Genomic DNA, 27,121 nt, shown 5'->3' with positions numbered 1-27,121 from the left:
ATATGTGCTAACTCATTTAATCCTCATAAAAGCTCAATTAGGTGGCTGCTGTTATCATCATCCTCATTTTGCAGGCAGAAAAACGAAGGCTCAGAGAGATTAAGTCACTCAGTCTGGTTCCAGCATTTGTGTTCCTAATTGCTACCCTATGGTGCCCCATGTTAATTCCTTTTCTAGTCTGTTGAATGAACCTTTGAAAAACACAAATGTGGGATTAGAGGTAATGTTGCAGAGCACATACTTAGGTCCAGTATGAGAAGTTGCTTCATTTTCCAGTGGAAAAAGGCTCAGAATGATAGAGTCAGGACTTATCTAATCACTGAGCACTCTTAAATTCCTACCTGCCACTCATCTTGACTCTCTCTATTGAATTCTGCCCTAGGAAACTTGTCTCTGTTGAGCACTCAGTCCTGAAGTTAGAAACCTGCCCTCTCTGTGCCACTTCTCCAGCCACTCAAGTCCCTCATGAAAAGGACGTGCTTTCCCACCCGCTTCATGTTCCTTAGAAATGCCAGGACTTGGGCTCTGTGCTGATGAGGTTCTTGGGGAACATTGTTGAGGAGATCCATAGATGGGCACGTTTTTCAGAAGACTGGTATCGGAGGCCTGATTTCCTGCTGGGGTTTTCCAGGCCCTTTCTGATCTTTTGCTTTCCAAAGCCCAGGCGTCCATCCTCTAAGAGGACAGGGGACCACATGGAAGCACATGACAGCACACTACCTGCACAGAACTAGTTTATTCAGTGGTATGGGGAATGGAAAAAACAACAACAACAAAACTCTACCATATTTACAGTAACAATCAAACTGTACAATCTGATGGTTAGTATCAAGTTAGCATCCAGCATCTTTGTATTTTTTTTCTTTTTTAAATCAAGTCATCAGTAGTAAAAACCAGTTAAATTTTTAACCCTTTGCAGGAATTGCTGAGGAAAAGGGCAGAGGGCAGGAGGAGAATACATGGCAGAAAAACCAGAGGCCAGCCTTCCAGGTGAAGAACAGGAACACCTTTTCCTGCCCACAGCCTCTTTTTCTAGCCACCTGCTCCAGAAGGAAAGTCAGTGACAAGTCTGAAATACATGCTTAAAGGGTGACTCAAAATGAATAGCGATTGGCAAAACTGAGGGGAAGAAATGGAGCGAGGGGAAGGGCGTTAGGCCCCAAAGCCAGGGCTGCTGGGTACATACCCAACCTGCGATGGCCACATCAGACCCCCTGGGACCGGACAGAAACCCATCCCAACACAAAAAGCAAATAAATAAAAAATATATATTAACTCTCTCTTCACAGGGAGCTGGGGTAGAATAAGGGACAAAGAGGAACAGGACCTGGTCCTTTGAAGAAGAGAGCCAATTCCAAGAAGGGGTTAAAAATAGAACATGTCTCAGAGGCCACAGCAGGTCAGACAAAGTGGCATTTGTCTGATTTGGGGAGAGTGGGTGGGTGGACACCAGAACCCAGACTTCATATCTGTGCTTGAGGCCCTTTGGGCAATTGAGCCAGCTCTGTGCTTCCTCCTCCTCCCAATCCCACCCACATGACAGCAAAGAAGCGCAACTTAACACACGACTGGCCTTCCCCAGGTGCGGGTCAAGGGTCAGGCAGGAAAAATGAAGCACTTTGGGGTCAGCAAACTGAGCAAACACCTGGGCTACAGCACGTGGCCAGAGTCCAGGAAAAGGAGAGGGGCTGGGGCAGCCGGCCCCCGCCTGGGGACGCAGGCTCCCCTTAAAACGTGTTCATGCAGCATTTGGGGGTCCAGGGGCGATGAGTCCTTCTGCCCCTGGCCGGACAGGGCTTTTTCAGTTCCTGGGAGAGGCAGCAACGGGCGGATAAGGAACGCCCTTTGCCCTGACCCCTCACCAACTGAGGCCTGCCCGGTGCAGCCTGCAGGGTCTGACACCCCAGGTGCGTGTGGCTTTGTCCTTTCCTTTTGGTGATGGCAAATGAGGGGCAGGCCCCCTAAGAGTCCCTCTCCTCCCAGAGGCACAGCAGATGGGAAACTGAGGAGAGGCTGGGAAGCATCCTGGGAGGTCCTATCCTCTTTGGGAAGGGAAAGGGGAGTCAGTTTCCAGCGTATAAAAAAAATTAATCCCTGAAGTCATGAAGAGTGGAGATCCTTTTTAAATTCTTTTTTTCCTCTTTTCTGAAAAACTTTGTCTTGGAGATGTTGGCCCCAGGGGTCCAAAGTGCAGTGAGGGGAATGGTGGGGAAGGGAGTTGGCACTAGATGGCCTTAGGTGCAAGGCCCAGGCTCCTCAGATGGACGTTTCGTCGCTGCTGCAGGCAGGCGGTGGGGAGCAGGGGCAGGATAAAGCACAAGACAGGAGTGGGGGCATGAGTGCAGCTGGGGAGGGGAAGGGAGCCTCGGGACGAAGGAACCACCGGCCCAGGGTTAATGCAGGAAGTTAAAGAAGAGAAATCTGGAGAGGCAGGAAAGGAGAGTGGCAGAGAAGGCAGACAGGGTTAGCTGGAGCAGGAGACAGAAGTTTCACCAGAAGGAAGAAACAGAAAAGCAGCCCCAGCTCCCCTCCACCCTTGCGCTGCTGCCCTGGGCTGGGCTGCACCGTATAAAGCCCAGGGGGGACTGCCACCACCCCCGGGTCACCATGGGACACTTAGGAAACTGGGCCATGCTCAGCCCATCCGTCCTCTGGCTGTCAACCAGCTAGCCGGGGGAGGTGCAGAAGCAGCTCTTCCCCAGCTGGGACCTCTGCAGTGGCACCCTGTCCCACCCTCCTGGCCCACTCACTCGGAGCCTGAAGAGTCCTCATCCACCGTGCCTGCCTTGATGCTCATGGCGATGGGCATTACACCGTTCAGCTGTTCCTGCAGACTCTGCCGGGGAGGTGGGCGGGGAGGGAGCCCACCCCGGCTGCCTTCGCTGGCTGAAGAACCCCGAGAAGAGCCCGTGCCGTGCTCCAGGGGAAGCCTCAGGAGGCTGCTCTTCTCACTGATGGTGGGAAGACACTTCTTCTTGAGGATGCCTGGGAGCCAGGAAGGCAGCACGATGAGATGCAGGTGGGAGGAACAGCGGTGCCTCAGAAAGCCCCAGAATCAGAGGGTACTGTGAAGCCTAAGGCTGCTGACCCAGGGGAAATGGCAGCTGGGGATGCCCCACTCACCTTTGTGAGGCTGGGCAGAAGAGCCTGGAAGGGAGCCCAAGGACACATCCCGAGACAGGGCATCTCCATTTTCCCGTGGCCGTTCCTCAGGGGCCCCACTGCCACTGCTCTCCTTTGCTGTGGTTCCAAAGTCTCCTGGCCAGGGGGCCTTCCCAGGCCCTGGGCCCCCATCTGGCAGGAAAAGGAAATAGATGAGGCCTAGAAAGAGCAGACAGCTAGGAGAGCCACCACCCGACTCCTGCTTCCCAAGAAGCCCAAGCTTCTTGGGCTCCCACAGCCTCCCAAAGGCCACAGCCCTGGTGCTGGCCCACCCTTGGGAGTGCTGTGCAGGGGCAGTCTCTCCGCTCCAGGCCCCAGCAGGCTGTCCCAGCCCTGCTCGCCAGGGAAGGCGGCCTCCTCCTCCTCCTCTTCCTCCTCCTCGCTGTCTGATGAGTGAGTAGAGGCATAGGAGCCACTCTGGTCATCTTCCAGGGACAGGTCACTGTCAGAGTCCGTGTCAGGATCTGGGAGGTCAGGGAGGGATCACAGCCGGCCCACCTATCTCAGCCCACCCTCAGCAAAAGCCAGGCCCCTGCCCCACTGGGCGGCCAAGGCCTTCCATCCTCACCGTGCTGCTGGTCTTGACCTTCCAGGAAGAGGCCGCCTGGGTCCCCCATGCCTGGGGGCACTTGACCAGGGTTCAGGGTGGATTCTTCCCTAAGAAGACAAGACCATGCTGAGGGGTCAGCTTGGCCCCTTGCCCAGCATCCTCTGCTCTTCTCCCCCCTGGGATTCCCAGTTCCTGCCTATGTCCCTTACTGCATCTAAGTCAAGCTGTCATCTGTGTTGGCCACAGTGTGTACTACTCAACTCCTAGCAGCTGGCTGGCCTGGGTCCAGCACACCCAGCCCGTCCCTCCACTCCTCAGCCTTCCCACCTCCAGGGCTCACCTCAGCAAGAAGGGGATGTAGCTGGGCTGGCTCTTGCCTGAGCGGCTGGCACTGTGCAGGGAGCCAGCTGAGTCTCCATAGGGCTGGTACAGTCTCCCGTCTGCATAGGGGCTGGGGCAGTTGTAGGACTAGACAGGGGATAGACAGATAGACAGGTCAGTAAGAAGGGGGGCAGGTGGGGTGGTGACCCCAGGCTAGGAAGTGGAAGGGTGCAGGGAATTGGCCCCAGGTTCTACCTCCCACAAACTGGGTCTCACAGAGGAAGGCACCACATCTCTGCTGCCCTCATATTGGAGTCTGACACTGGCTACAGCTTTGCTGTAGCTGTGTAGCCCTGCTCGCCCCAAGTACCCTGGACTTGCTGTATAAGGGCTTGTTGGTAAAAGGTAGCACTGGGAATTATCTCCCGAGATCATCCCAGGAGACAGGAAATTTGCCAGAATTCATGAGATTCTCAGGTGTCTTCACTCCCTCCCCCAAGTCAAAAATCCTGTGTCCCCACACCCCCGCCTCCCAGCCCACACATACTGCTTCACCTTCCCTTTCTCCTTCTATGAAGAGATAGAGACAAGGAAAAAGGATAGAGGGGCAGACAGTACAGAGAGAAGGCCCCTGGGGACTGCCTTTCCCTCCTTCCGTCAAGACCCCTCCACCTCTCTGGTCCCAGGCTCCCTCACCGAGGTCAGGGTGGACTTGGTGGTCAGAGCAGGGTCAGGGCTGGGTTTGCGGCTGCAGGCAAACTTGAGTGCTTTCCGGACCTCCTTGCTAAGCACCACGTAGGAGAGGAAGATGAAAGGGCCCTGGCAGACAGAGGTAGCAATAGTCTGGGCACATCCAAGCACCCCTCAACTGTGCTTCCTCCCCTCAATATGGGTTGGCCCAGGTACCTGGACACAATTGCAGGCAGCAAAGAGGTAGTGGAAGAGAAGGGTGTCACTGTTGACAGAGAGCAGTGCCAGCAGCCACGAGGCACTCAGCAGCAGGAGGACAGCAAAGGAAGGCTGCAGGCCAGAGCTAGGGAGCATGGCAGTGGGTGAGCCTGGCCGGGAGGCCTCTTCCCCAATCCCCACCCTGTGCCCACACACCCCCATACTCACACAGGGCCTTTCTTCTCGAAGCCCTGCCGCTGGGCAGCACAGGAGGCCCGGGCTGCCAGGATGTACAGGAAGACACTCATCTGGGTAGGACAGAGAGGGGTGAGGAGACCAGAGGAAGAGACAGCTTCTGGCCCTCCCCATGGGGCCTGGGAGACTTGGCTCTTCCTAAAGGGGATTCAGAGAATGCACTTGGCCAGCTCACCCCCACTCACTTAATAGCACTTACCGAGACTGCAAATGCCACAGGACCAGCGAAACTCCAGATGAGCGTGTCATAGATGGAGAGCCAGCAGAAGTCAGGGTTTCCATATCCTTCAGGGTCCAAGCCCACAGCTAGGCCTGGAGCAAGCAGACAGAGCAGGGGAAGGTGGTCAGGGTACAGAAAGTCATCCTGGCTCACAGGGCCAAAAATGGAGTATGCAGAAGGGTGCTGTCCACACTGCTCTCCAGGAAAGGAAACCAGCCCCGGCACGGGGGCCTCAAGACTGGGTTAAATCAGAGGGGAAACTTTGAATAAGTTATCCTGGGGTACAGGTTCTCAGGGCCTGGGCTGTGGGTTGGGGGACGGAGGCTTAGGGCTATGGAACCTCCAGGAGAGCGGACAGGAATACCTGTGATGAAGGCAGGCACGCCCCAGCCCAGCATGTAGTAGAAGCGCATGGGGCCGGCATTGACGTCACGGACCTCTGTGAGTGCCCGGTACAGGTGCAAGGCCTCCAGCAGAGCCCAGGAAAAGGTGCAGAGGTACAGGAAGTGCAGCAGGATGGCAATGACTGTGCAAGCAAACTGAGGGCCAGGCCACCAGGTCAGTGACTAGGGCATAGCCAGTGCAGGGGTTCTGCCCAGGTCATGCAGCCAGGAGGGCTTGGTGTTGGGGCCTGCTTCAGGGGAAACCATGGGCCAGAGACAGGAATCTCGGGGATGCGGGGCATTCAGGAGGAACTAGAAAAGAGGAAACCATGGGCCAGAAACTGGGCTAGGCTGCAGAGTCAATGCTGCAGTGGGAGGGATCACCAGGGAGCCCGAGAGGACTGGAAGTTGTGGAAGTCTGTCTAAGGGGAGGAGGGGCATCTTACAGGCAGGTCAGCCTGGTTGATTCCCAGGAGGAAGACCAGCTGAGCCAGGCCCAGGGCAGCTGTCAGGTTGCGTCGGATGCCATGCTGATTGGAGCGCAGGGCACGAAGAAGGGTGAGGAAGAGGAAGGTGAGCAGCAGGGCAGCCAAGGTGACCCCTAGGGCCACGTATGTCAATGTCTTCAGTGGCAGGATCTCTCCATTCTGCAAGGCAGGAGGCAGGAGGCCAAGGCATTGAGGGAGAGCAGGGCCTGCACACCCAGCCCAGTATCTAGGCTCCCACCCCCAGCTCCATGGCTGCCAGTCATGGGTCCAACCTCCCGCCGGGACACGTCCATGAGCACAGCGAAGCTCGTCATGTGGTTGCACTGGCAGCTGACATGGCTCTCGTTGCGGAAGACAACCTCACAGCCTCGGGCTGACCAGCCACCCGTGCCACTGACCCTGTGTGAAAAAGGCCAGGTCAGGTCAAGGAGGGTGGGGACCTGGGGACCTGGGCTCTCAGCGTAAGGTCTTGGGGGTAGTGGCGGGGAGGCTCACAGGATAGAGTGGTTCCAGAAGACACAGATGGGCTTGGTCCGCTCCTCGGTCTCCAGCAGCCGGAACTGCACAGTGACTGGCTTGTCCAGGGCGCGAGGCAGGAGCTCCTCATCATCATGGACGCTGATGCTCACCACAGGGGTGTTGATGACTGGACGCTTGGGGACTCTGACACGGAGCAAACAGATGCACACTCACCCCAGCAGCCTTGTGACTGAGAGAGAGCCTCATCACTAGAAGATGCCCCACCCTTGGCCCCCTCAATGCCTTAGCTCTTAGCTGCCTGTCCCCCACCCCCACCCGCCCTGTCCCCAGCTGCTCACCTCAGACTGCGCTTGTCTGGGTCGTAGTTGTGGGGCAGTAGCCCAGCCAGGGTGCGGTAGATGATGACGCTGGCCACAGCCTCTCCCTGGCTCAGCTCCGGGTGCCGCCGCTGCCGCCGTGCCAGCTCCTCAGGTTCCTGGGCCTCCCCAGGACCAGCGGGCCTGACCACAGGGGTCATCTCTGGAAGCAGAACAGTGATACACTCAGTGGGGCCCTGCGCTGTGTGTAATCTGCATGGATGGCCTAGGCCCACCCTTGACACACACACGCGGTCCCCACTGACCTCTGAAGACAGACTCGGGTAGAATGACTGTCGTCTCTAGGTCTGGGGGCCGCTCTCCTCGCAGTGCTTCATAGCGGGGCAGCTTGGCCCCAGCAAAGTTCCCCTTGTCCAAGCGCACTACAGAGATGACTAGAGAGGGGAATGGTGACAGGTTGGACCCTGAGTGAGGCAGGCAAGCCCCCAGCATGGCTGCCCTTGAGGGAACTCTCTCCACAAACCCCCTCCTACCCTGGGCACCAGCCTCACCAATGTTGGGCGTGACAATGGTGAAGGGGCTTAGATAGGTGTGCCGCATATTCTGGGCCAGGGCGCTGGCGTAGGCCTCGTAGTGCTGGAGCAGCCAGGCGGTGCCGCCCTCCGTTTGCTGTATCAGTTCCCAGTGCCGCTTGTTGGCTGCATCCAGAAGGGCACTGCCCACTCGCAGCAGATTCTGGGGGTGGGTATGGTCATGGTGGCACGTGCTCACAGCCCACACCTGTCATCCTCACCACCAAACCACTGCCTGGTGGCTAGAAGAGCCCTGTTCCCCACCCACTGTGCCCTCCCCTAAGCACTCCCCACTGCCCCCACTTGGTTGCACTGCCTACTCTGGTCACCAGATGCTCCACCTCTGACTCTTCCTTCTCGCTGTCTAAATAGGAGCTCCCCAGCCCCTGCACCTCACTCTCCTGCATGTCCTGCCTCACTCCCTGGAAGTGGGATACTGATTGCTCCTGGGAGCTGACTCTGGAAGTGCATACCTCAGCATGAGCAGTGTTCTCTGTGGCACCTGGATCTGATACAGCTTAGGAAGAGCTGCTTGCAATGTCCTACATGCTATACCAAGGCTTGGGCTCTCACTGAGGCCTCATGCCAGGAGGGAGCTCCCAAAGGTCAGGTAGGGAGGATCCCACCCCTCTGGCTCTGACATGGCCAGGAGCAGGCTCACTCACTATGACCCCCACCCAACGAGCCATCCCTACCTATTCCAAGCCCCACCTCAGTGAAGTGCACATCCTGTGTGGCAGACAGCCCAAAGCCTCTCTGGGCACTCTCGTGAGCCAGCAGCCGTGTGGCCAGCTGGTAGGCCACTTTGACATCACTGCCAAAGTAGCCAGCCGTGTGCTGTGTAGCATTGCGCAGGAGCAGGGCCAGCCGCTGGGAGCGTCCTGAGTCCAGGCCTGATTCGTTCCGCTGCAGCCGCTCAGCCTGAATGGGAGCGGGTAGAGAGGCAGGGGGTCAATTTGGACTCTATAGAGTAAATGCGCCTCAGAAAGGGGGAAAGTAGACTCTTCAGGTGGGGACCCCAGAAACAGAGGGGCTGGGATAGAAATCTCTTTCTCAAAGATGGGTGGGGGGTGGAGAAAAAAAGGAGGGAAAGGAGTTGGAGATGAGGGTGTCCACTTACGAGACCCTTCAACTCTGAGAAGGTGACTGACGTGCAGTTGAAGAGGTTTGGGGGCAGCCAGCCCCTGTGTTCATCACAGTGGCGCACAGCGGTCCCTGGGGGGAAGAAGTCAAGAGGGCTGACCACAGGGAGACACAGAAGAAGCCCCTGACACCTGGCTGAGAAGTTCTGCTGGGGGGCCAGAGACAGAACGCAAACCAGCAAGGGTCCTGCCCCCTGCTGCCCAAGTGGAAATAGGAAGACAGGTATAGGACACTAGAACCAAAATCTCTGCTGCAAGATCTGTCCAAGCAAGGGCTGTGGGAGCATGAGGCACAGTGCCAGCCTCTATCCCTGGGCTGAGTTCCTGGAACAGCACCCAACATTCTGAACTCTCAGACTGTCTGTCCTTCATGTGACACAGCTTCAACACTAGACGGTGAGCTAAGGCTGGGAACTCTGTGAATCATCTTTGAATCTCTAGCACCCAGCACTGTGCCAAGGAGAACGAAGGCTTCTCAGTCCTTCTGTTCAGAGTGTAAGATGCAGTACTCCTAGGCAACCCTGGGAGAAGGGAGACAGTGAGCCAAGGAAAATGGGACATGGAGTCTCCAGGATCTGCAGGCCACAAAGTGGGGACCTAGGATCTTCAGCCAGGGGCTTCCTGCTCTCACCCCAGGGATGGTAGAGGCTAAGTCCTCAGTATCACATCTTGGGCCTCTAGCACCTACCAAAGGAGCCTTTAGGGCATGGGGCAGCAGCAGGCAGCCCAAAACGGGTGCGGGGCCACCAGATCCCAGCCTCGATAGCCCGTGGGCAGCTGTCATAATTCACTGCAGGGAAGAAAAGATAGTCACTAGGAGCAGCTCTCCCTTTGCAGCTCACCCCTCCCTCAGCATCCCCAGATCTGCAGCCAGCCCCCCTCCTGTCCTCCCTAGGATGCAACCACCTGGCACAGTGGGTAGAGCTGTCCACCTGCCCCAAGAGCCCACCTTCACAGCCATTTGTAGTGACTTCAGCAAAAGGGTTGTCACAGCGATCACACTGGCGCCCGATGACACCAGGTTTGCATGGACACTGGCCCTCCTCAGGGTCACAGACTCGAGACAAAGAGCCCGTTGGGTAGCAGTCACACAGGAGGCAGGTGGGGCTGCCAGGAGGCCGGTAGTGATTCTCCTAGAAGGGAGGAAGGACGAGGGAGGAGGGAAGAAGGGGGTGATGGCTCAGGCTCTTTCCTGGATGCACATAAACCTTTCAGTTGTGGCCCTCTGGAGGGAGACTCCGTGACCTCAGGTTTAAATATTCAAAATATTTAACCACTGGTCATGATTTGAAGTTGGACCCATATGCCAAGTAATCAGAAGAGCACAGCTGGCCCCAGGCTTATTGGTTAACTATTGGTCCTGGATCCCCCTGTGCCCCAGATGCCTGAGGACACATAGTCACTTGCCCTGGCCGTTACAGAAAAAGCCCTGATGGGCCTCAGCTTTCTATAGGAAAGTCCATCTGCACTGCCTCCCCGCCGGGGCCCAGGAGATATAGAATAGACGCCAAGGTAGCTGCAGTGGAGGCTTGGTTGAGGCTGTCACCTTGCAGTGGCACTCGCCGCTTGTCTTGTTGCAGTCTGGGTCAAAGCCTTTGCTGACGTCACAGTTGCATGGGCCACATGTGGGGTGTCCCCACCAGCCACGGGGGCAAGGCTGATCGATCCTGCAGAAAGGAGCCCAGGCAATTGTGAGCTCTCTTTGCAGCTCAACCAGGCTCTTGGGGCTCTGAGGGACACACCATTGACAGGTAGCAGCCACAGAGACCTGTTGTTGCATGCCTGACCCACTTACCTGGTCTCACAGTATGGCCCAAGGTAATTTGGGGGACATTCACAGGTGTAGCCGTGGGGAGCACTAGGTTTGCGGGTACACACAGACTGGTGCTCACAAGGGTTCAGGTCACACACATTAGTACAGTTGTCACCATAGTAACCTGGGACAAGAAAGACCAGAAAGGTTCAATCCCTCCCCTTCCCTAGCACTATCTTCTGTCCAACTCACTTTCAGCCACTTCCTTCTACTCTGAGCATCATACCAGCTGGCTATGGCTATGGAGTGTAGGCAATAAAGGCTCAGAGAGGTGATGTGACTGGTCCCAGGTCACACAGGAAAGCCAGTGAGACTCCAGGTACCCGCCAATCTGCCCCATTTCCTGGGATCCCTCACACACCTGGATCACAGCTGCAGGAATAGCTATCCCAGTCATTGCTGCAGTAGCTGTTAGCAGGACACGGGTTGGAGTCACAGGGGTCTGGCAAGCTACATCCTGGTTCCACGTTGATGCTCTCCCCACGGCTGGGATCAAGACTGCTGACACCCTCGGGCGTCTCACTTACCCGCACACCCTGGGGGGAAGAGGCAGAGTTGACCCTTCGTGGAGCGGGGCTCTGTGTGACCATGGGGGTGAGAGGGCAGGAGATGAGGCTCACCTGCAAACAGCCCCGGAAGCCTCGGGCCACACCACTGGCAGGCCCAGGGACTCCCCCGACTGTAATGTTGCTCAGGTGCAGCCCATGCAGGCGGGGGCCCAGGTTTCCCTCTGCCCTCTGCTGCCCGTAGTCGAAGGACAGGATGGCATGGCCAGGGCCCCCACTGGCTCCCAGTGACAGCTGTGTGTGGTGCCAGTCACCATCATTGGCCCGGCCTGGCTCCAGACGGAGGGACGAGGCCTGGAGCCCTGTGCCCTCCACACTCAACACCACGTGGCCCTCCCGAAGCTGGCACAGGAAGACAGAAAGCAGGGTCAGCACACAGGCTTAACTGGCTCTTCTAGTGGTCCACTGTTCCCCATCCTGCTGCCCCGCTGTGGCCACAGCAAAGAAAGAGTCATCTATTTCCCTCAAGCCCAATAGATGGCAGCACTGACCCACCAAACTGACGCACTATCTCTTCATTTCCCCAAAGAGAAGACCTTGCTCAGTCATCTCTATGCAGTCCCCTTGGAGGCCTAGGTCCGCCCTCCCTCTCCCATAGCACCCAGGGTCACCTGTAGGGTAATGGTGCTGCGTCCCCTGGTGACAGCCTGTAGCAGGACGCCATTGGCCTGGCGTGTGCGGAACATGAGACTGAGGTGCCAAGGCTGAGAGATGGGCAGTGAGAGGCCGTGCCAGGCCACAAGGCTGTTGCCCAGGAAGTGCTGGGGATTGGCCATTTCTGGGAAGGAGGAGGAAGGTAGACTCTGAAGGGTGGGACAGTGGAATGCCCCAGGGGGTACGATGCTCGGAGGTGATGGCTCCAGGAGAGGCAGGGCACCGGTGCCCACTCCCTGGTCAGCCCCGCCCTCCAGAACAGGTACCTGCCTTGGGCCCGCCCCACGCTGTGCCCAGGCCTGCCTCTGACTGGGCCCTTTGTCTCCTATGCTACCCTCTCAGGGCTCTGCCCAAACATGCTCTTCCACCCACAGCCAAGCTCGCTGCGCCCTTCCCGGTGCCTGCTCCGACCCTGCCAGTGTTCCCAGACTGCTGACGGCACGCAGCCCCGGCCTCTGATGGCTGCTCCTCTCCTACCCTGGGCACAGCTCTTGCCCCCGAAGCCCAGGGGACACTCGCAGCTGAATGCATCCCACTGGTTCACGCAGGTGCCCCCATTGTGGCAAGTGTTGCTGTCACACACATTCTTCTTGGTGGGGCATCCTGGAATGGAGAGAAGGGGACTCAGCAACCCCAGCCTGGGGCTCCAATGAAAAAAACCTGTGGCAACATCTGGAGGGGCCTTTAAAACCTATATAAGCTGATTCCCCCACGCCAGACACGGCCCCTCCTCCCTGCACTGGGCTCCCAGCCCAGCTCACGCCCCCAGACCCCCATACCAGGCACAGTGCCATTGTTGGCAATGAAGTCGGCCATGTCTACATGCCGGCTGTCCACTTGCAAGTTCTTCATGCAGCCCACAAAGTGCCGCATTCGGACAGGGAAGCTCTCAGGCAGGTCGGGCACCCCACCCAGCAGCAGGGGCCCTGTCAGATCCAGAGACCTAGGGGAACAAAATGGTGGTGACATGAAGGCGGGTTGGAGCTTCTGGCTCTTCTCTTTCCCTGTGCCCTGCCACCAGGCCAGAGAGGAAGGCCTTGGGCAGGAGGCCAGGGGAAGGAGCCATTCCAACCTGGAGTGTGCTCGCTCATACGACCCCTTCCCACACAGCCCCAGAAGGGCTTGCTCTAATTCCCCATATTGACACCGTCTCTCACGGGCTGAGCAAGGGCTAAGGGATGCAAGGCAAGGGGGCGCCACATCAGGTTTGGTTCCTACATTGGAGTCCCATAAAAGCCCATCTCTTGACCTGCACTCCCAGCCCATCCTGTACCTCGCCCTCGACACATCCCTTGGCCCTTTCCCCTGCTTACTTCTTGCTGCCACCCTGGGTGCCCTGAGCGGCACAGGAGTAGTTGCCCAGTATAGCTCCGAAGCGCAGAGCCACTCCTGTATCACAGCCATCCACAGACACCACAGCCACCTTCTGTTCAGATGGGCCCTGCGGGAGCCCTGTCTGACCCAACAGTGGCTGTAGACAGGGAAGGACAGAGAAAGGAAGCAGTGGGCAAGGAGCCCATTAGGATCATAGGCCAGGCACAAAGACACACGGGCACACTTCCACGCATCTGTGTGAACCTACACACACACACACACACACACACACACATGGAGCACTGCCCAGTGGGATGGGAACATCCCAGCAAGGTGGCATGTTCCCACCCTCTCCCTCCCTCTTAACCAAAAGTGCCATACCAGCCCCACCCACTGTAGGCAGTGCCACCCAGATCTAGATGGGCACGTGAGCCAAGAACAGAGCCCTCCAACTCCTCTCTCCCCCTCCCACACCCACCTTATTATAGTACTTCAGCTGCACCGTGTGCCACTGGCCATCACTGACCCCTCCAGGTACAAATGGTGACACGGTGGTGGTCGACTCTCCTGGGGAAAGGACCAGGTAAGCTGGGACACCAAAAGAGAGCTAGGAATGGCAGGGGCAGGGTGTGCCCAGGATTGGGGCTGGGCCTGTGAGACATGGGGCCTAAGGGAGATGGGCAAGGACATGGGGCAATGAGGATCACCTGCAGAGAAGGTGAGTTGAACCTGCTCCTGGATCACCTCGAGGGCCACAAAGTCATGCTTCTCATTGAAGCGCCCATTGTACAACAGCAGCCCGTTGCGCTCCTTAGTGGCAAACCTGTGCAGGATTGGGGGACAGGGGCAGGGAATGGGGCACCCACCTAGATGCCAGCACCTCAACCACCTAACTAGCATCTGATCCCACCCAGTACTCTCCAGAGGGTCGATGCCTGGCCAAGACTATGAGCCATGGGGCCACAATGTGGAAGGTGAGCCCAAACAAGACCCCTGGCCCCTCACCCTGGAGAGTGACAGGCACTGGAAAGCCTGCTGGCAAGGTGTACAGGCAACTGCAAGTGCAGGCGAGCTCTGCCAGCAACCTGCTCTAAGCACTCCTGCTGCCTGACTTTCATTTCATCCACAGAACAGGGGGTTCTCCAGACTCACACTGCACCCCAATGTCCCCATGGCCCCGCCACTCACGAGAGGGCCAGGGTGAAGTGGAAGCGCTGGCGCAGGCCACGGAAGGTGATAAAGGAGCGGGCAGGGAAGCTGCGCGTGGTCACCCGGCAGTAGGGCTTCTCGAAGTCCCCAGATGGGCAGTCACACTTGAAACCGCCCACTAGCAGGTTGACACAGGTACCCCCATTCTTGCAGACACCTGGGGTGCAACGGCCTGAGCGGGCACTCACCTCACAGTGCTCACCTGGGGCAAGAGGAAGGGCAGGATGAGTACCAAGTCCCTGAGGATGGGGAGGGAATCTGGGCTTCTTCCCCCCACTAATATTTCCCACAACCTTCCACAGCCCCCCACAATACTACCAAACTCTCCTGCACATCCCCACTTCCTCTCCTGCACCCATCTTCCCTGAGATCTGTGATACCCCAGCCCTTCCTGACTGCTGCTTGGCCCACCATGCCCTTCCCACCACAGCTCCAAGCACAGCTCCCCTGCAAGTTCCCTGAAACTCCCAGTCCCTTCCCCACTCCTGCTGGGTTTCACTGGCACAGGCCACTAGGCCCCTGGTCCTTAGGCCAAGATCCTAGCAGCCTTTGGTGTCATCTGTGGGGCAAGCTTGGGGATGCTCGGACCCCTGCAGGGGTACATGTGCAATGAGGGGAAGAACCTGCAGGACAACATGAGGGCTGTGTCCCCTCACTTTCTCCCTTCCTCCCACTGGTGCTTTTGTCCCTGTCAGGCACTGAGATCAGTTTCCTTCCCTGGGGATGGGACTCGGCTTCTGCTTGGATTTGTCTGAGTTATGGGGTGGGGCAGGTCGGGGAGGGAAGCTGGGTACTTCCCCGGGAACAGAGAAGATAATTCCCACCCTGAGCCCTGGGGTCCAGACTAAGGACCCCTGTGCACTCGCAACACCAAGTGTAGGGGCCTGAGTCATGGGACAGATCAGGATTCAGTGGAGGAACTGAAAATTCCAACATCAGATGGGAAAATCCACCCTTCTCTCCCTCCCCATTCCCAGATTCTAGAGATAGGTTCTCAGCTCCTGTGCCTAGTGACTGGCTCTTGTTTCCATGGAAACTGTTGTTCCCTACTCTAAGCCCCCCCTCCCCATCCTCCTGGACAAAGACTCCCCTCCCCTCCTCTGAGCACTCCCCTCCCCTCCCCCCACCCCTAGCAGTAACAGAGTCAAGTCTGGCAAGTTCTGAGCAAGAGGATGCAGCAGGGAAGGCAGGCAGCAGAGCCAGTGGACATGGCTTGGAGGATGGGAGGAGGCTGGGCATCTGAGAAGGAAGGGGAGCAGGGTGCATCCTAAGAAGAATCAGGAGCCTGTGAGGAGGGGTCAGGGACACAGAGCAGAGGCAGTGAGCAGCCTGGGGAGAGGCCAGGGGAGGATGTATAAAGACCTCAGTTCACAGTCCCACAGGGAGGCAACAGTGGAGCCATTGTGCCCAGACCTACATAGGTGCAATGTCCTTCTAGAACACCCCTCACTCCAAACCCATCCAGCTTCTCAGCTCCTCCCGACCTGCTGCTCCTGGAGTGGCCCGGTAGGAAAGTGCTTGCTATACATCTCAGGAAGGCAACTCACTCAGCAGACGGGGAGACGGGAGGGTAGGCCAGTCTCATCTCTAACTGAGCTGTACCTGGAGCAAGTCACCCCTTCTCAGTCAACACTACCCACAAGACAGTTCTTTTCTGTATGTCAAATTAATTGAATTAATCCTCACAACCAACTTTTGACCTAAGTAGATTTTTTTTTATCTCCATTCTAAATTACTGAAGCCCAGAGAAGTAAGTAACTTGCCCATAGTCACACAGCTATGAGCAGCAAAGCTGAAATACAAACCCAAGAGCAACGGTGACCTGTCTTTACATGTGTGGGAATGGTGTGCATGCGTGGGTGTGAGTGTGTGCATGCACAGTGAGAGAAGGGCTCCTCTGTCTTCCACAAGAGGCTGTTGTGTGCGATTTATGAATGCCTAATGTTACTGTACCTTACTCCTGAAAGGAATGAAACAGGCCCCCATCGTTAGCCTGAATTGTGCTTGCAACTTAGCGTCAGCCCTTCAGGGCCACCCCCACGGGTCCCTCCCTTGGCTCACCCGTGTAGCCCTCGCGGCAGAGGCAGGTGTAGCCTCCTTCACGGCTGCGGCAGCGCCCATGGGGACCACAAGGGCGCGAGTAGCAGAGGTCCACCTCCGTCTCACAGTAGTCTCCGGTGAAGCCTGGTGGGCAACGGCAGCGCAGCCCCCCGACCGGGTGGATGGGCCGAAAGAGCACGGAGGAGGAGGCGATGAAGGGCGCCGAGGAGTCGAAGCGCAGAACCGACACGCAGCGCATGTAGTTCTCACAGGGCTCGCGCAGGCAGATGTTGTCGTCGAAGGGCAGCACGCGCTGCGCCGAGATGGCCGTCAGCAGGCTGCGATTGAGGTACAGGCGCTCCTGCAGGTCTTCCGAGGGCAGAAAGGGCGGCCCACCCCCGGGTCCCGGTGGCTGGCCCACTGACAGGCTCACGTTGAGGATGTGGCCACCGGGGGCATCGGTGTCCCGCTGCACGTTGAAGACCACCACGTGGTCCGGGGGCGTGGCCAACGTGGCGGCCACAGCTTGAATGAAGAGGCCCAGCAGTGGTGACAGGAAGCGCTCAGGCGACATGTCTTCCAGGCGCAACGTGATACTGTGTGTGAGCATCTCATCTGTGATAATGGTGACGCGCAGTGCACACTGGGCTGTCACGCTGTGAACGCCATCTGTAAAAGGCCACACGGGTCAGCACCCAGGCTTGGAATCGGGTTGGGGAGGGCAGAGGTGCCAAGCCACAGACTACCCCCCTGGCCCTGGGCAGTAGAGTTGGGTAGGCCCTGTGCAGTAGTAGCAAGAGGAGGTGGGAGCAAAGGGGATGAGAATCCAGCTTGCACGTTCTGGGGCCAAGAAGAGGCCTCCTTTTCTAATCGCCATAAAAGTGCCCAATGAACGCTTGTGGGTACGTCACTTCTTGAAAGATAAGCTCTCATAGGCACTTAAGGAGATGAGATTTTCAGAAGACCTCTTTGCATATTTTCCCAATATCCGCTATTGTGAGGCATGGCACACCTTTTTTTTTTTTTTTTTTTGGTGGGGGTGTGTGCTGAGGATTGAACCCAAAGATGCTTTACCACTGAGCTACATCCTCAATTCTTTTTAATTTTTATTTGAGATAAATAGAATCTTGTTAAATTGCCCACCTTGAACTTTGCAATCCTCCTATGTTGGCCTCCTAAGTGTGTGCCACTGTGACATGGCACACCTTTTATGTTTGTACATCAGTCCCTGATGGAGCCATGAGTCCTCCTCCCTTATATCAACTCTGGGCTTCCTAGCACAGGAACTCTGTCTTTTGCTTACTTCTGTACAGGACCCAAAGTACTGTGACACCCACAAAAACCATCCCTTCTTGTCCTCATCCTATACATCTCAACATTACCATACCCCTGTCCCAGCTGTGCTCCTCACTCTCCCACTGAAGCAGGTAGGGAGTGGGAGGTGAACTGGGTCAGTGGGCCACCAGGTCCCCCTCCCACTGAGCCCCATGGCTGCTTGGGCACAAGCCCGCTATTCCCATGGCAATACCCCACACAAAGCATTCTTCCCGCCCAGTATCTGAGCTGCTTGCGGGTAGCCTGGGGAATCCCACCCCAGGAAATCCAGCTGAGCCACCTTAACCGGTGACAGCACCACCCACTGCTTTTTGCTGGAGACAGGATGAGTGAGGGTGGGGATCTGGACAGAAATGGAAAAGCCTGGGCAGCTTCCACCTGGAGACTCTAAAGTCCCATTAGGCTGGTCTTTCCTCTGGCTCTGGGGCCTTTAACTACTCTTCACCAACTTGGATCACCGTATTGCACCCAAACACCTGCCTGCCATTTCCCCAAGGTGACACACTCACTTATAAACAGCTAAGTACTAACACTCATTAGTATCTCACTCTACCCACACACCTGAAGCCCAGAAATACCATACACACCTGAATGTGCACATTCATGGGAATGGATTTTATTTTGCTCAAAAATGAAAGATGGGGTCATGGGGAAGGAGAAATGGTTTGGCAGGGCTATAAGGGCTATTCAGATTTTTGCTTAGTGCAATGCCTTACACGTGTAGGTGTTCAGTAAACACTAAGATGCTGATGAGAATCTATTCAGTCTCTACAGTGAAGAAAGTTCTTCAAAACACGACAGGAGAGGCTCAACTAGATATGGAAAAGGATGCCCAAGCAGGAATGAGTCGGGAGCCAGAGTTTCTGGGTGGGATGGGAGTAGGAGAGGGATATGGGAATAGATTCTGTGTCTATGTCACACCTCCTGGAGGTGACTGATTACCCTGGCAGCTCAGTTGAGCTGGGGCAGGCTGAAGGCAGACACCCATCTCGGCGTGTCCTCAGCCATTACCTACCTGCCCTCCAGCCTCATTGCCATGGTCCACCTGCTCTCACTATCAAGTCTGCTGTCATCATTCGCTGCTGCTCCTCCAGAAGCTACTCCCCAGGCTTTCCTTCCTACCTAGTCTATCCAGACATCAGTCCTGAGTCCTCAAGTCTTCCAGCCTGCCCTGAGAGATCACCTGCTCCAGGAAGCCTGCCCCTACTTATGATCAAGCTCCACTTGCCTCCCTCTTTCAGATTCCCCTGTCCTAAAACTGGTACAGGGCTCTGATGCACCTGCCCAGTGGTTCCCAGATGGAACATTCCCTGCAGGGAAAAAAAGCAAACTGACACAACACCCAGTGCTCCTAACTCAACCAGTGGAACAGAGGGGGCAGTCAAGGCCAATGAGCAAGAGAAGCCATACTGCCCCTCAGCCCTGGGAACAAACACTTCTCTCTGTGTCCCCCTCTGCCATCCCAGGCCCCTCCTGTGCCCCTCTCTCAGCATGTCTCTGTTGCTTCCCATCTGGTCCACCATCTGTGGCCACCTGCCCCCTCTGTTATTGTCCCTATCCCAGCAATCAACCCACTGTTCTCTCCTTCTTCTTTGTCCCTTTCCTCTGCCTTGACCTGGGTCACCCCTCAGGTGCCAAAGCAGGATGGAAACAAGGATAGAGGGTGCATTGCCTGAACTGTCCTGGACAGAAAAGAAAGAGTTGATAGACTCTGACTCAGGAAACACCACCTGGGCCTAGCGCTCAGCCAGCCGCCCCTGGGCAGGTGCCAGAATCAGACTTCCAGCCTCTCTTCTCCTGGCAGATGTGCCAGCGAAGGCTGGGGCCTGGAGGGGCTCTGCCGGTCTGAGGGCTGAGCAGACCATAGGCAGGAGCTCCTGTGTGTCCCAGCAGAGGAAAGAAGCAGGGGGGAAAGTTCAGGCTCCAAGGGAGACATCTAGCCCAAGTTGGAGCAGCTGCAGCCACAGGGAAGAAGAAGGGGAAGACAGCAGCATAAACAGACACCAAACAGGGAAGACAAAGCCCCAGGAAAGAAGCCAGCAGTGGAGAGAGTGGGAGAGAAGGAGAGAGACACACAGGAGCTGGGGAGAGGACAACAGAGAGGCAGTGCTGAAGGGCCGCATGGGCAGGGTGGGAAAGAAGGGAGAGACAAAGAACAGAGAGAGAAAACAAAGGGGCAGTGGGAGTCAGCTCCCCCCCCCCCCAGCCTCCTGAACTTTGGGGTTGCCTTGGTGACTGCCTCCAAGGGTCAGGGCTGAGGGGGGAGGGTGGGGCTGGGACTGAAGGGCCAGTCCCAGCTGCCCAGGGGCTGCCCTGGCCTTCCCCTGTAGTCTAGAGGAACTGCCCTGGTGAGAAACCACATGCTGAGCAGGGGCTGCCTCTGCCCCATCCCTTAGTGTCTAGCCACACTCACTTAAGGGATGGTGGGGGTAGGGGACCAGACCTGGAGCCCCTTCCTTTCCACCCCCTTCCTACTGCCACAAATGAGGCTGGCCCCCCCTTCCTCCTCCTGGAGCAGAAACTGAAGCTTCAGGAGACACAGAGCCTGGTCCACATCCTCTGAAAGCTCCCACACCTGCTCCCTGTAGCCACCTGAGGGGTGGGGTGGGCAGCAGCTGTCCAGCAAGGAGCATGATCGGGGAGGGGGCCTGAAGCCACACCCTGACTCCATGCTTCTTACAGATGGAAGGAATGGGGGCCTGCCAGGCTTTTCTGTTCTTCCTTTCCTGTGTGTCTGAAGGCTGTCTGGAGTGGGGTGCCCTGACCAATCCCTGGGTGTAAAACTAACACTGGGCCTCCCATGAGGATCTCAGCTGTTCCCAGCCTCACAGAGGCACTCAGCAACCTGAGTCTGGTCTCCTCCTTGCCTTTCACCCCCACAGCTGACAGAAAGCACAGAACATGGTCACCCACCCATCCAGCTCTCCTCCCCCAACCCTGCTATCCAGGGAGTCTGCAGGCTGAGCGCTTGACCAAGCAGCAGGAATGCCCAGTCTGGGTCCTGGCCAGGCTCCCACGCCCCTGGGACTCTGTTCTCTCCCCACCAGAACAGGCCCTTGGGGTCTCTGCCCTCAGAGCGCAACAGAATGAGTCCTGCCTCATCCTGATTCCCATACCCCATCCCCTGAGCCTGGGTTGGTCATGGCCATCGGGGAAGACTGGCACCCTAAAAACAGTCTATGCGGAGGCAAGGGAGCCCTGGAGGCCTTAGCCTGCCCCTGGTTTCATTGTAACCCCTCCCCCAAGCCAGACCCCCAACCAGGGACTCTGACAGTGGGGTCTGTTTGGACAGAGACAATGAGCTTTGGCCTCACTTCCTGCGGGAGCTCTGAAGGGGGAGCCAGGCCAGGCTCTTTCTGCCTGGAGGAAAAGAATGCACTAGACAAAGTCCACGTCAGCCCATTTTGTGGCTCAGCCGGGAGCTAGAAGGGGCCAGAAGAGGACCGCAGGGTCCTGACCCCTTGGCAGCAACCCAGTGTCACTGGGTCCTCTGCTCTGCCAGAGGCTGTATGAGATCACAAGAACATGCTGATGGGACATGGAGGGGTGCTGAGGGCCTGCTTGCCTCTCTTCTCCTGGCCAGGGTCCTCCCCACCCCTCCCCCAGATCTCCTGGCCTCCCAGTCTTCCACGCGCCTTTTTTCACAATTCTTGGCAGCCACAGCCAGGGCAGCCTCACAACACTTCCCCCACCACGTCACAGGCTGGTAGGCAGGGAGCAGCCAACCGAAGCAGCCCAGCCCAGCCTCGGGCAGCAGGCGGGGCCTGCACCAGCTGCCAGGATTCCTAGGGCTTCTTCCCAAGCTGGTTCTTGCCCTCTCACCCTCTGGGCCAGCCACCAGGCAGGTGGGTTAACAGTTCCTCCTTGGATGGCTCTCTACCTCCCGTGGTTGCCTAGGACCTCTCGTGGGCCTCCTCCCACCCCAACACCACTTTGGGCCCCTCCTTACCTGACACCAACACGCTCATGATGGCCTCCAGAGGCCGGTTGTTATCCAGTGCCCGGCTCAGCCTCAGCTCTCCCGTGGAAGCGTTGAGTAGGACCAAGCTGAGTTCATTTCCCCGCTCAAAGCTGTAAGTCAGGCTGTCCGAGATGTCAGGGTCATGAGCAGGCACACGGCCAATGGCACCCCCAGGGAAGCTGCTCGAGCGGTTGGTGACATAGTTGTTGAAAAGGATTTCAAAGTTGCCCAGCACTGGTGGGTTATCATTGCGGTCAAGAAGGCGGACATGGACAGTAGCCCTGCTCACCAGTGGAGCTGATGTGGCCTGGATGACCAGGACGTATTCAGGCCGGTCCTCGTAGTCTAAGTCCACCAGGGCAGTCAGCTCCCCAGAAAAAATATCCAACTGGAAGACCTCAGGGATGTTACCCTCCACAATCTGGTACATGATCTGTGCATTGGTGCCTTCATCAGGGTCAGTGGCCGTGACACGGGCCACGGCCAGCCCAATGGGGCTGTTCTCTTCCACAAACACATCAAACTCATCCTGCTCAAAGACAGGTGGATTGTCGTTCACATCTAACACAGTGACTGTCACTTCCATGGGTGTGCGGGCTGGGGGCATCCCCTTGTCCACTGCATATGCTCGCAAGATGTACTGGGCCACATTCTCACGATCTAGCCTGCGCAGTGTTCTCACTATGCCTGAAGTGGACTCTACAATAAAGTCACCATCTCCATCATCACCTCCTTGGAAGGTATAGAATACCCGGCCATTAAGACCAGAGTCACGATCAGTGGCTGAGATCTGCAGGACACTGGTGAAAGGGGGCACATCCTCATAGACACTGCCCTGATAGGAATCCCGTAGGAATTGAGGAGCATTGTCATTCACGTCATTCACCAGAATCTCCAGGTAGGTGGTGTCAGACTTCTGGGGAATGCCATTGTCCCGAGCAGTGATGGCCAAGGTATAAGACACCTGGTCTTCATAGTCTAGTTCAGCCTGGGTGGTGACAGCCCCTGTGTCTGCATCAATACGGAACTGGGGGATGCTGTCCTCCATAAAGTAGGTAATACGGGCATTCTCACCTGTGTCCTCGTCTGTAGCACTGATCAGCACCACCGTGGTGCCTGCTGGCCGGTCCTCATTAACATTCACTGTATAGTGGGAGCTCTGAAAGACCGGACGATGGGTGTTGGCATCAGTGACATTCACCACAATCTGTGCTGTATCCTGCCTTGTGCCATCAGAGGCAGTAACAGCCAACACATACTGCCTCTCAAGTTTGTAGTCCAGTGGCAAGGCAAGGGACACCAGCCCACCGCCACTCTGACTGGTGATGGAGAAGCGGTTGCGGGTGTTACCGCTGGTGATCTGGTATGTGATGACACTATGAGCATCGCGGTCCACAGCTGACACAGTCACTACACTGGTGCCCACAGCTGCATCCTCATTGAGCCGTACTGTGTACTCTGGCTGGGTAAAGGTTGGGTTGTTATCATTGACGTCCAGGATGGTTACACTGACACTGGCTGAGGCAGTGAGTGCTGGGATGCCATGGTCTCGGGCTTCTACCCCAAAGCTATAGAAATCAACTTCCTCCCGGTCCAGCTCAGCAGCCACAGAGATCCAGCCTGTGCCATTGTTGATGGTGAAAGGGAAGTCATGCCCAACTCCAGCAAGGCGGTACTCCAGGCGGGCATTGTCACCAGCATCAGCATCAATTGCCTGGACATGGAGAACCAAGTAGCCTAAGGGGACACTCTCCAGGACAGTAGCTTGGAAAGGGGTGCTGACAAAGATAGGGGCATTATCATTAATATCCAGGACTTGCACTGTTACCAGGCCAGAGACATTAGACAGTGGGGGCCGACCCCCATCCTGTGCCCGCACCCGTAGAGTATACTCTTTGGTTGTCTCATAGTCAAGAGGGCTCACCACATCCAGGGCCCCAGTCTGGGCATCCAGATAAAACTGTCCCCGAGCATTGCCACTCATGATGCTATAGTGCACCAGGGCATTGCTGCCCTTGTCCCGATCTGAGGCTGTGACACGGAGTACCGGTGCCCCTGGGGTCACATCCTCTCGCACCTGGACCACGTATCGCTTCTCACTGAACTGAGGGGCATTGTCATTGTCATCTTCCACAGACAGAAAAACAGTGGCTGTGGCACTCCGTGGACCTGGGTCCCGACCCTGGTCAGTTGCTTCCACTGTCAGCTTGTAGGACTCCACCTCTTCCCGATCCACTGGGCCACGGGTGCGGATCACACCAGATCGAGGGTCAATTTCAAAGACTTCCGAAGGGCTGCCCCCAGGCCCCTCCAGCAGGCGGTACAGAATATTGGCATTGGGGGGAGCATCACCATCCGTGGCCCTGACAGTGAGCACCTCATAGCCAACCTCCAGGTTCTCCCTGAGGCTCTCCTTGTACTCCTGCTGCTCAAAAACAGGGTCATGGTCATTGGTGTCAGTCACCAAAATGGTGAGTGTAGCCAGGGCACTCCTTCGAGGCATACCATGATCCTGTGCAGTGACCCTGAAGACATGGGTACTCTTGGTCTCTCGATCCAGTTCCTCTGCTGTGGTGACAGCACCAGTGATTGGGTCCAAGGAGAAGAAATGGTTGGAGCGGCTATCAAAGAGGGCATCCATGGTGTACTCAAGCCGACCTGCCTCTCCCTCATCTGGATCGATGGCACGGAGTGATGCAACAGAGGTTCCCGCTGGCTGGTTCTCAGGCACTGTGGCCTGATAGCTGGGGGGTTGGAACTGAGGTGCTGTATTTACATTCCTTTTTCGACGTCCACCCATGGACTCCTCTGGTGACCCTTCCCCTGCCCTGAGCCCTGGGACCTGTGCCAGCTTGCAGGACTGACATTTCAACTGTGGAGCCTTTAAGCAAGGGTGCTCCTGAGGCAGGGTCAACTTGCCCTGTGGAGAAAGGTGGCCTCCAATGCCCAGGAGGCGACAGCTCCAGGGGCAGCCTTCAGGGGCTGGTGGAAGGGGGATATGGGCCCCGGATTCTGGACACCAGACCCTCAGGCCATCGTGGTGGGGCACCAGGTGGCCAGTCAGCTCAATGCCCGCATCTCTGCAGCGGCTGGTGTAGAGCCAGAGGTTCGAGGCTGAAGCTGGACAGAGCCAGCCCACGGGGGCGCAGGCCCCCGAGGAGCCTCGTCCCCCAGACCCGAGAGAACGACAGGGCCCCACTTGGTCTCCCAGTAGTGGTGGCAGCGGCAGCAGCAACAGCAGCAGCAGCAGCGGCGGCAGCGGCAGCGGCAGCGGCAGCGGCGGCGTTGGGAGGGGGGCGCTGGCAGCCCTGGTCCGCATCTCTCCCTGCTCCCGGCCGGCCGGGTCAACAGCCGCGGCGGCTCCTCCTCCGGCTCCTGCCGGCCCCGCCGCGCCTCATGCCCAGGCCAGGGCACCGGTCCCCGGGGGCCACCTGTGCGCCCCGCGGGGCCTTCGCCTAGATGGCTCGGAGGGGCCCCGCGCTGCGCCCTCCGACGCGCCCGGGCTCACACCGCTCCCGGAGCCAGACCCGTTCTCGGGTCACCCCAACCACCGCAGGCTCACGCCGCGCTTCCACCTGCGTTCCAGACACTCGCACCTGCGCCCGCGGGTCCCAAAGCGCCCCGGGCCCGGCCAACCCCGGCGGGTTCCCGAGCCCCAGGGTGTCCCCTCCGCCCGCGGGGGATCGCCCACCTGCGCCCACGGAGCTGCGAGCCCGGCCCTCGGCCCGGCCCCGGTCGCCACCGACGGCCCTCTGCCGTCCGCTCGCGCCCCGCGTCCCCGCCGAGGCTGCTGCCTGCCGCCGCGGCCCCGGGCCCAGCCCCGCGTTCCCTCGCCTCCCCGGCGGGCGGGCGAGCTCTGCAGAGCCGCGGTGGCGGCGGCAGCTCATTACCATAGACCTGCTCGCGCCGCCGCCGCCTTAAAGCGGCAACGCCTGCCGTGAAGGATGTGGGCCCCACCCAGCGCCCTCTTCTGCACATAAGCTCTAAGATTCCCGCCAGTAGAACCATTCATTTTAATTCCCAAGGCCTGCTCTTGGCCGGTGCTGGATCCCTACCGCAACCTAGAGAGGAATTAACAATCGGAAGCCAGTCAATGAGTGGTAATAATGGTGGTGGTACTCTAAATATGGTTAGAGGTTTTTTGAAATGGATCAAAATCGTGGGCTGGCTCTGTCCAGCTTCACCGATCCCAGAGGCTGAGGCAGGCAGATCACAAGTTGGAAGCTAGCCTGGGCAATTTAACCAGACCCTGTCTCACAAGAAAAAGAGCTAGACATGTAGTTCATTGGTAGAGTGGCCCTGGGTTCAATCCCCAGCAACACACAAACATACATACCAACCAAAGCATTTGAAGAGCTCTCAGAGGCCAAATTCCTAGTCATACCACCCATAAGAGCCCTCATTGCTGTCCCCTCCCACTGGGTCAGACTCAACACTAAATAGCCTCCCTCAGATTTCGGAGAGATACCCTAGGCTCCATCCTCCACCAAGCAAGGTTGTGTTCTGACCAGGACCTCCCTTGAGGTCCAGCTGCTGGATAAAATGACTCTAGCCTCATCTAGGATATCACTTGGGCTTCTCAGAAGGAGGTGAGCTGGGAGACGCAGAGCAATAAACACTAATATTACTAGGTTTGGAAGCCCAAAGTGGGCTAGTTCCAGTGGAGCCAAGCTTTAACACAGGTCTCCTAGGTCCTAGAAAAGTGGCTTGCACTGCTCATAATGCCTCCTGTCTGAAGGGTTGGCCTCTTGCCCTCTCCTCCCTCCCTATCACTGTCCAGCTGCTGCTGTGCTCCTTCCACCCACAGCTTTGTGACTAGTGAACAGCCCCGCCCAGTGTACAGGGCTCCTGAGCCTCTTCATGAAACCAGCCTAGAGGATTATCCACTTGAAGGGGGTGTGCAGCATCCAGGACTCCTCCAAGAGGTCCATACACGAAGCTGGACCAAGAAAAAGAGCCAGACAGGAGGCAAAGGGAAATCCAGAAAGGAATTCTCCTCACCCCAAAGAGCAGCAAGTGGCCTGGTTAGATGGCATGAGGGCTGGCCTAGGCAGGAAGCCAAGACTTTCATCTTGTACCTACCCCCAAGCTGTGTGACCTTGGTCAATATCCCTGTAGTAAAATGAAGGGATTGAATAAAGTTAAGGATTTCAAAAGTGTACTTAGTGGTAAGAAACCTCTTTTTTTTAAGTGAAATTTGAACAAGAAGCCCAGAATATAAAACAGATGAGTAGTGTCACTGGGATATGGCAAGGATTCAGAGCCTTGCCCATCCCCACTGTCCCCACAGCCAAGAAACCCCTGGTCTCCTCTGTGGACCTTAAGGATCTGGAAAGATCCAGTTTGAAAAGCATTGGATCCAGTGCCACCTTCCTTCACTGCCCTTTGGTGTCACTTTCAGTTGGTTACAGCAAAGGACCCACCTTGCCCAAGGCCCAGAGAACTGCTGGG

The 27,121-nt window shown here is 57.2% G+C and overlaps 1 protein-coding gene across 4 annotated transcripts; it reads right to left on the bottom strand.

Moving 5' to 3' along the window:
• Positions 1–717: 717 nt before the first annotated feature.
• Celsr2 (cadherin EGF LAG seven-pass G-type receptor 2) lies at positions 718–25,506 on the bottom strand. 4 transcript variants are annotated; one of them, XM_027922042.3, is made up of 34 exons: positions 21,659–25,506; positions 16,396–17,043; positions 14,314–14,536; positions 13,833–13,948; positions 13,604–13,692; positions 13,125–13,282; positions 12,591–12,754; positions 12,289–12,414; positions 11,769–11,935; positions 11,212–11,499; positions 10,953–11,127; positions 10,574–10,715; positions 10,325–10,445; positions 9,728–9,911; positions 9,467–9,568; positions 8,757–8,851; positions 8,348–8,557; positions 7,616–7,799; positions 7,370–7,498; positions 7,086–7,266; positions 6,763–6,930; positions 6,540–6,666; positions 6,226–6,426; positions 5,761–5,935; positions 5,376–5,488; positions 5,150–5,229; positions 4,940–5,066; positions 4,730–4,852; positions 4,053–4,180; positions 3,731–3,819; positions 3,435–3,626; positions 3,124–3,294; positions 2,751–2,985; positions 718–2,278 (listed from the first exon to the last, which is right to left on the bottom strand). In XM_027922042.3, the coding sequence occupies exons 1-34, from the start codon at positions 24,987–24,989 to the stop codon at positions 2,257–2,259; spliced, it is 8,784 nt and encodes a 2,927-aa protein (XP_027777843.2). In that variant the 5' UTR covers positions 24,990–25,506; the 3' UTR covers positions 718–2,256. The 4 variants fall into 4 exon arrangements, with proteins under 4 accessions (XP_027777843.2, XP_071474250.1, XP_071474251.1 ...); XM_071618149.1 differs by having other exon boundaries at positions 718–2,275; XM_071618150.1 differs by having other exon boundaries at positions 718–2,042.
• Between the last annotated feature and the right edge of the window lie 1,615 nt (positions 25,507–27,121).

The sequence above is a fragment of the Marmota flaviventris genome, chromosome 10 (genome assembly GCF_047511675.1).
Source record: "Marmota flaviventris isolate mMarFla1 chromosome 10, mMarFla1.hap1, whole genome shotgun sequence".
Taxonomy (NCBI): Eukaryota; Metazoa; Chordata; class Mammalia; order Rodentia; family Sciuridae; genus Marmota; species Marmota flaviventris.
The sequence above is the reverse complement of the archived record's forward strand: the minus strand, read 5'-3'. Positions and strand labels throughout refer to the sequence as shown.

What these genes read in the sequence shown, in the direction of transcription:
- Celsr2 (XM_027922042.3), bottom strand. Translation starts at nt 24,989, where the DNA reads ATGCGGACCAGGGCTGCCAGCGCCCCCCTCCCAACGCCGCCGCTGCCG. An exon ending in CATTGTCACGCCCAACATTG is followed by an intron (nt 7,499 to 7,615) that starts GTGAGGCTGGTG and finishes TCCCCTCTCTAG; the next exon opens with TCATCTCTGTAGTGCGCTTG. An exon ending in TTCTGCCCAGCCTCACAAAG is followed by an intron (nt 2,986 to 3,123) that starts GTGAGTGGGGCA and finishes CCTGGCTCCCAG; the next exon opens with GCATCCTCAAGAAGAAGTGT.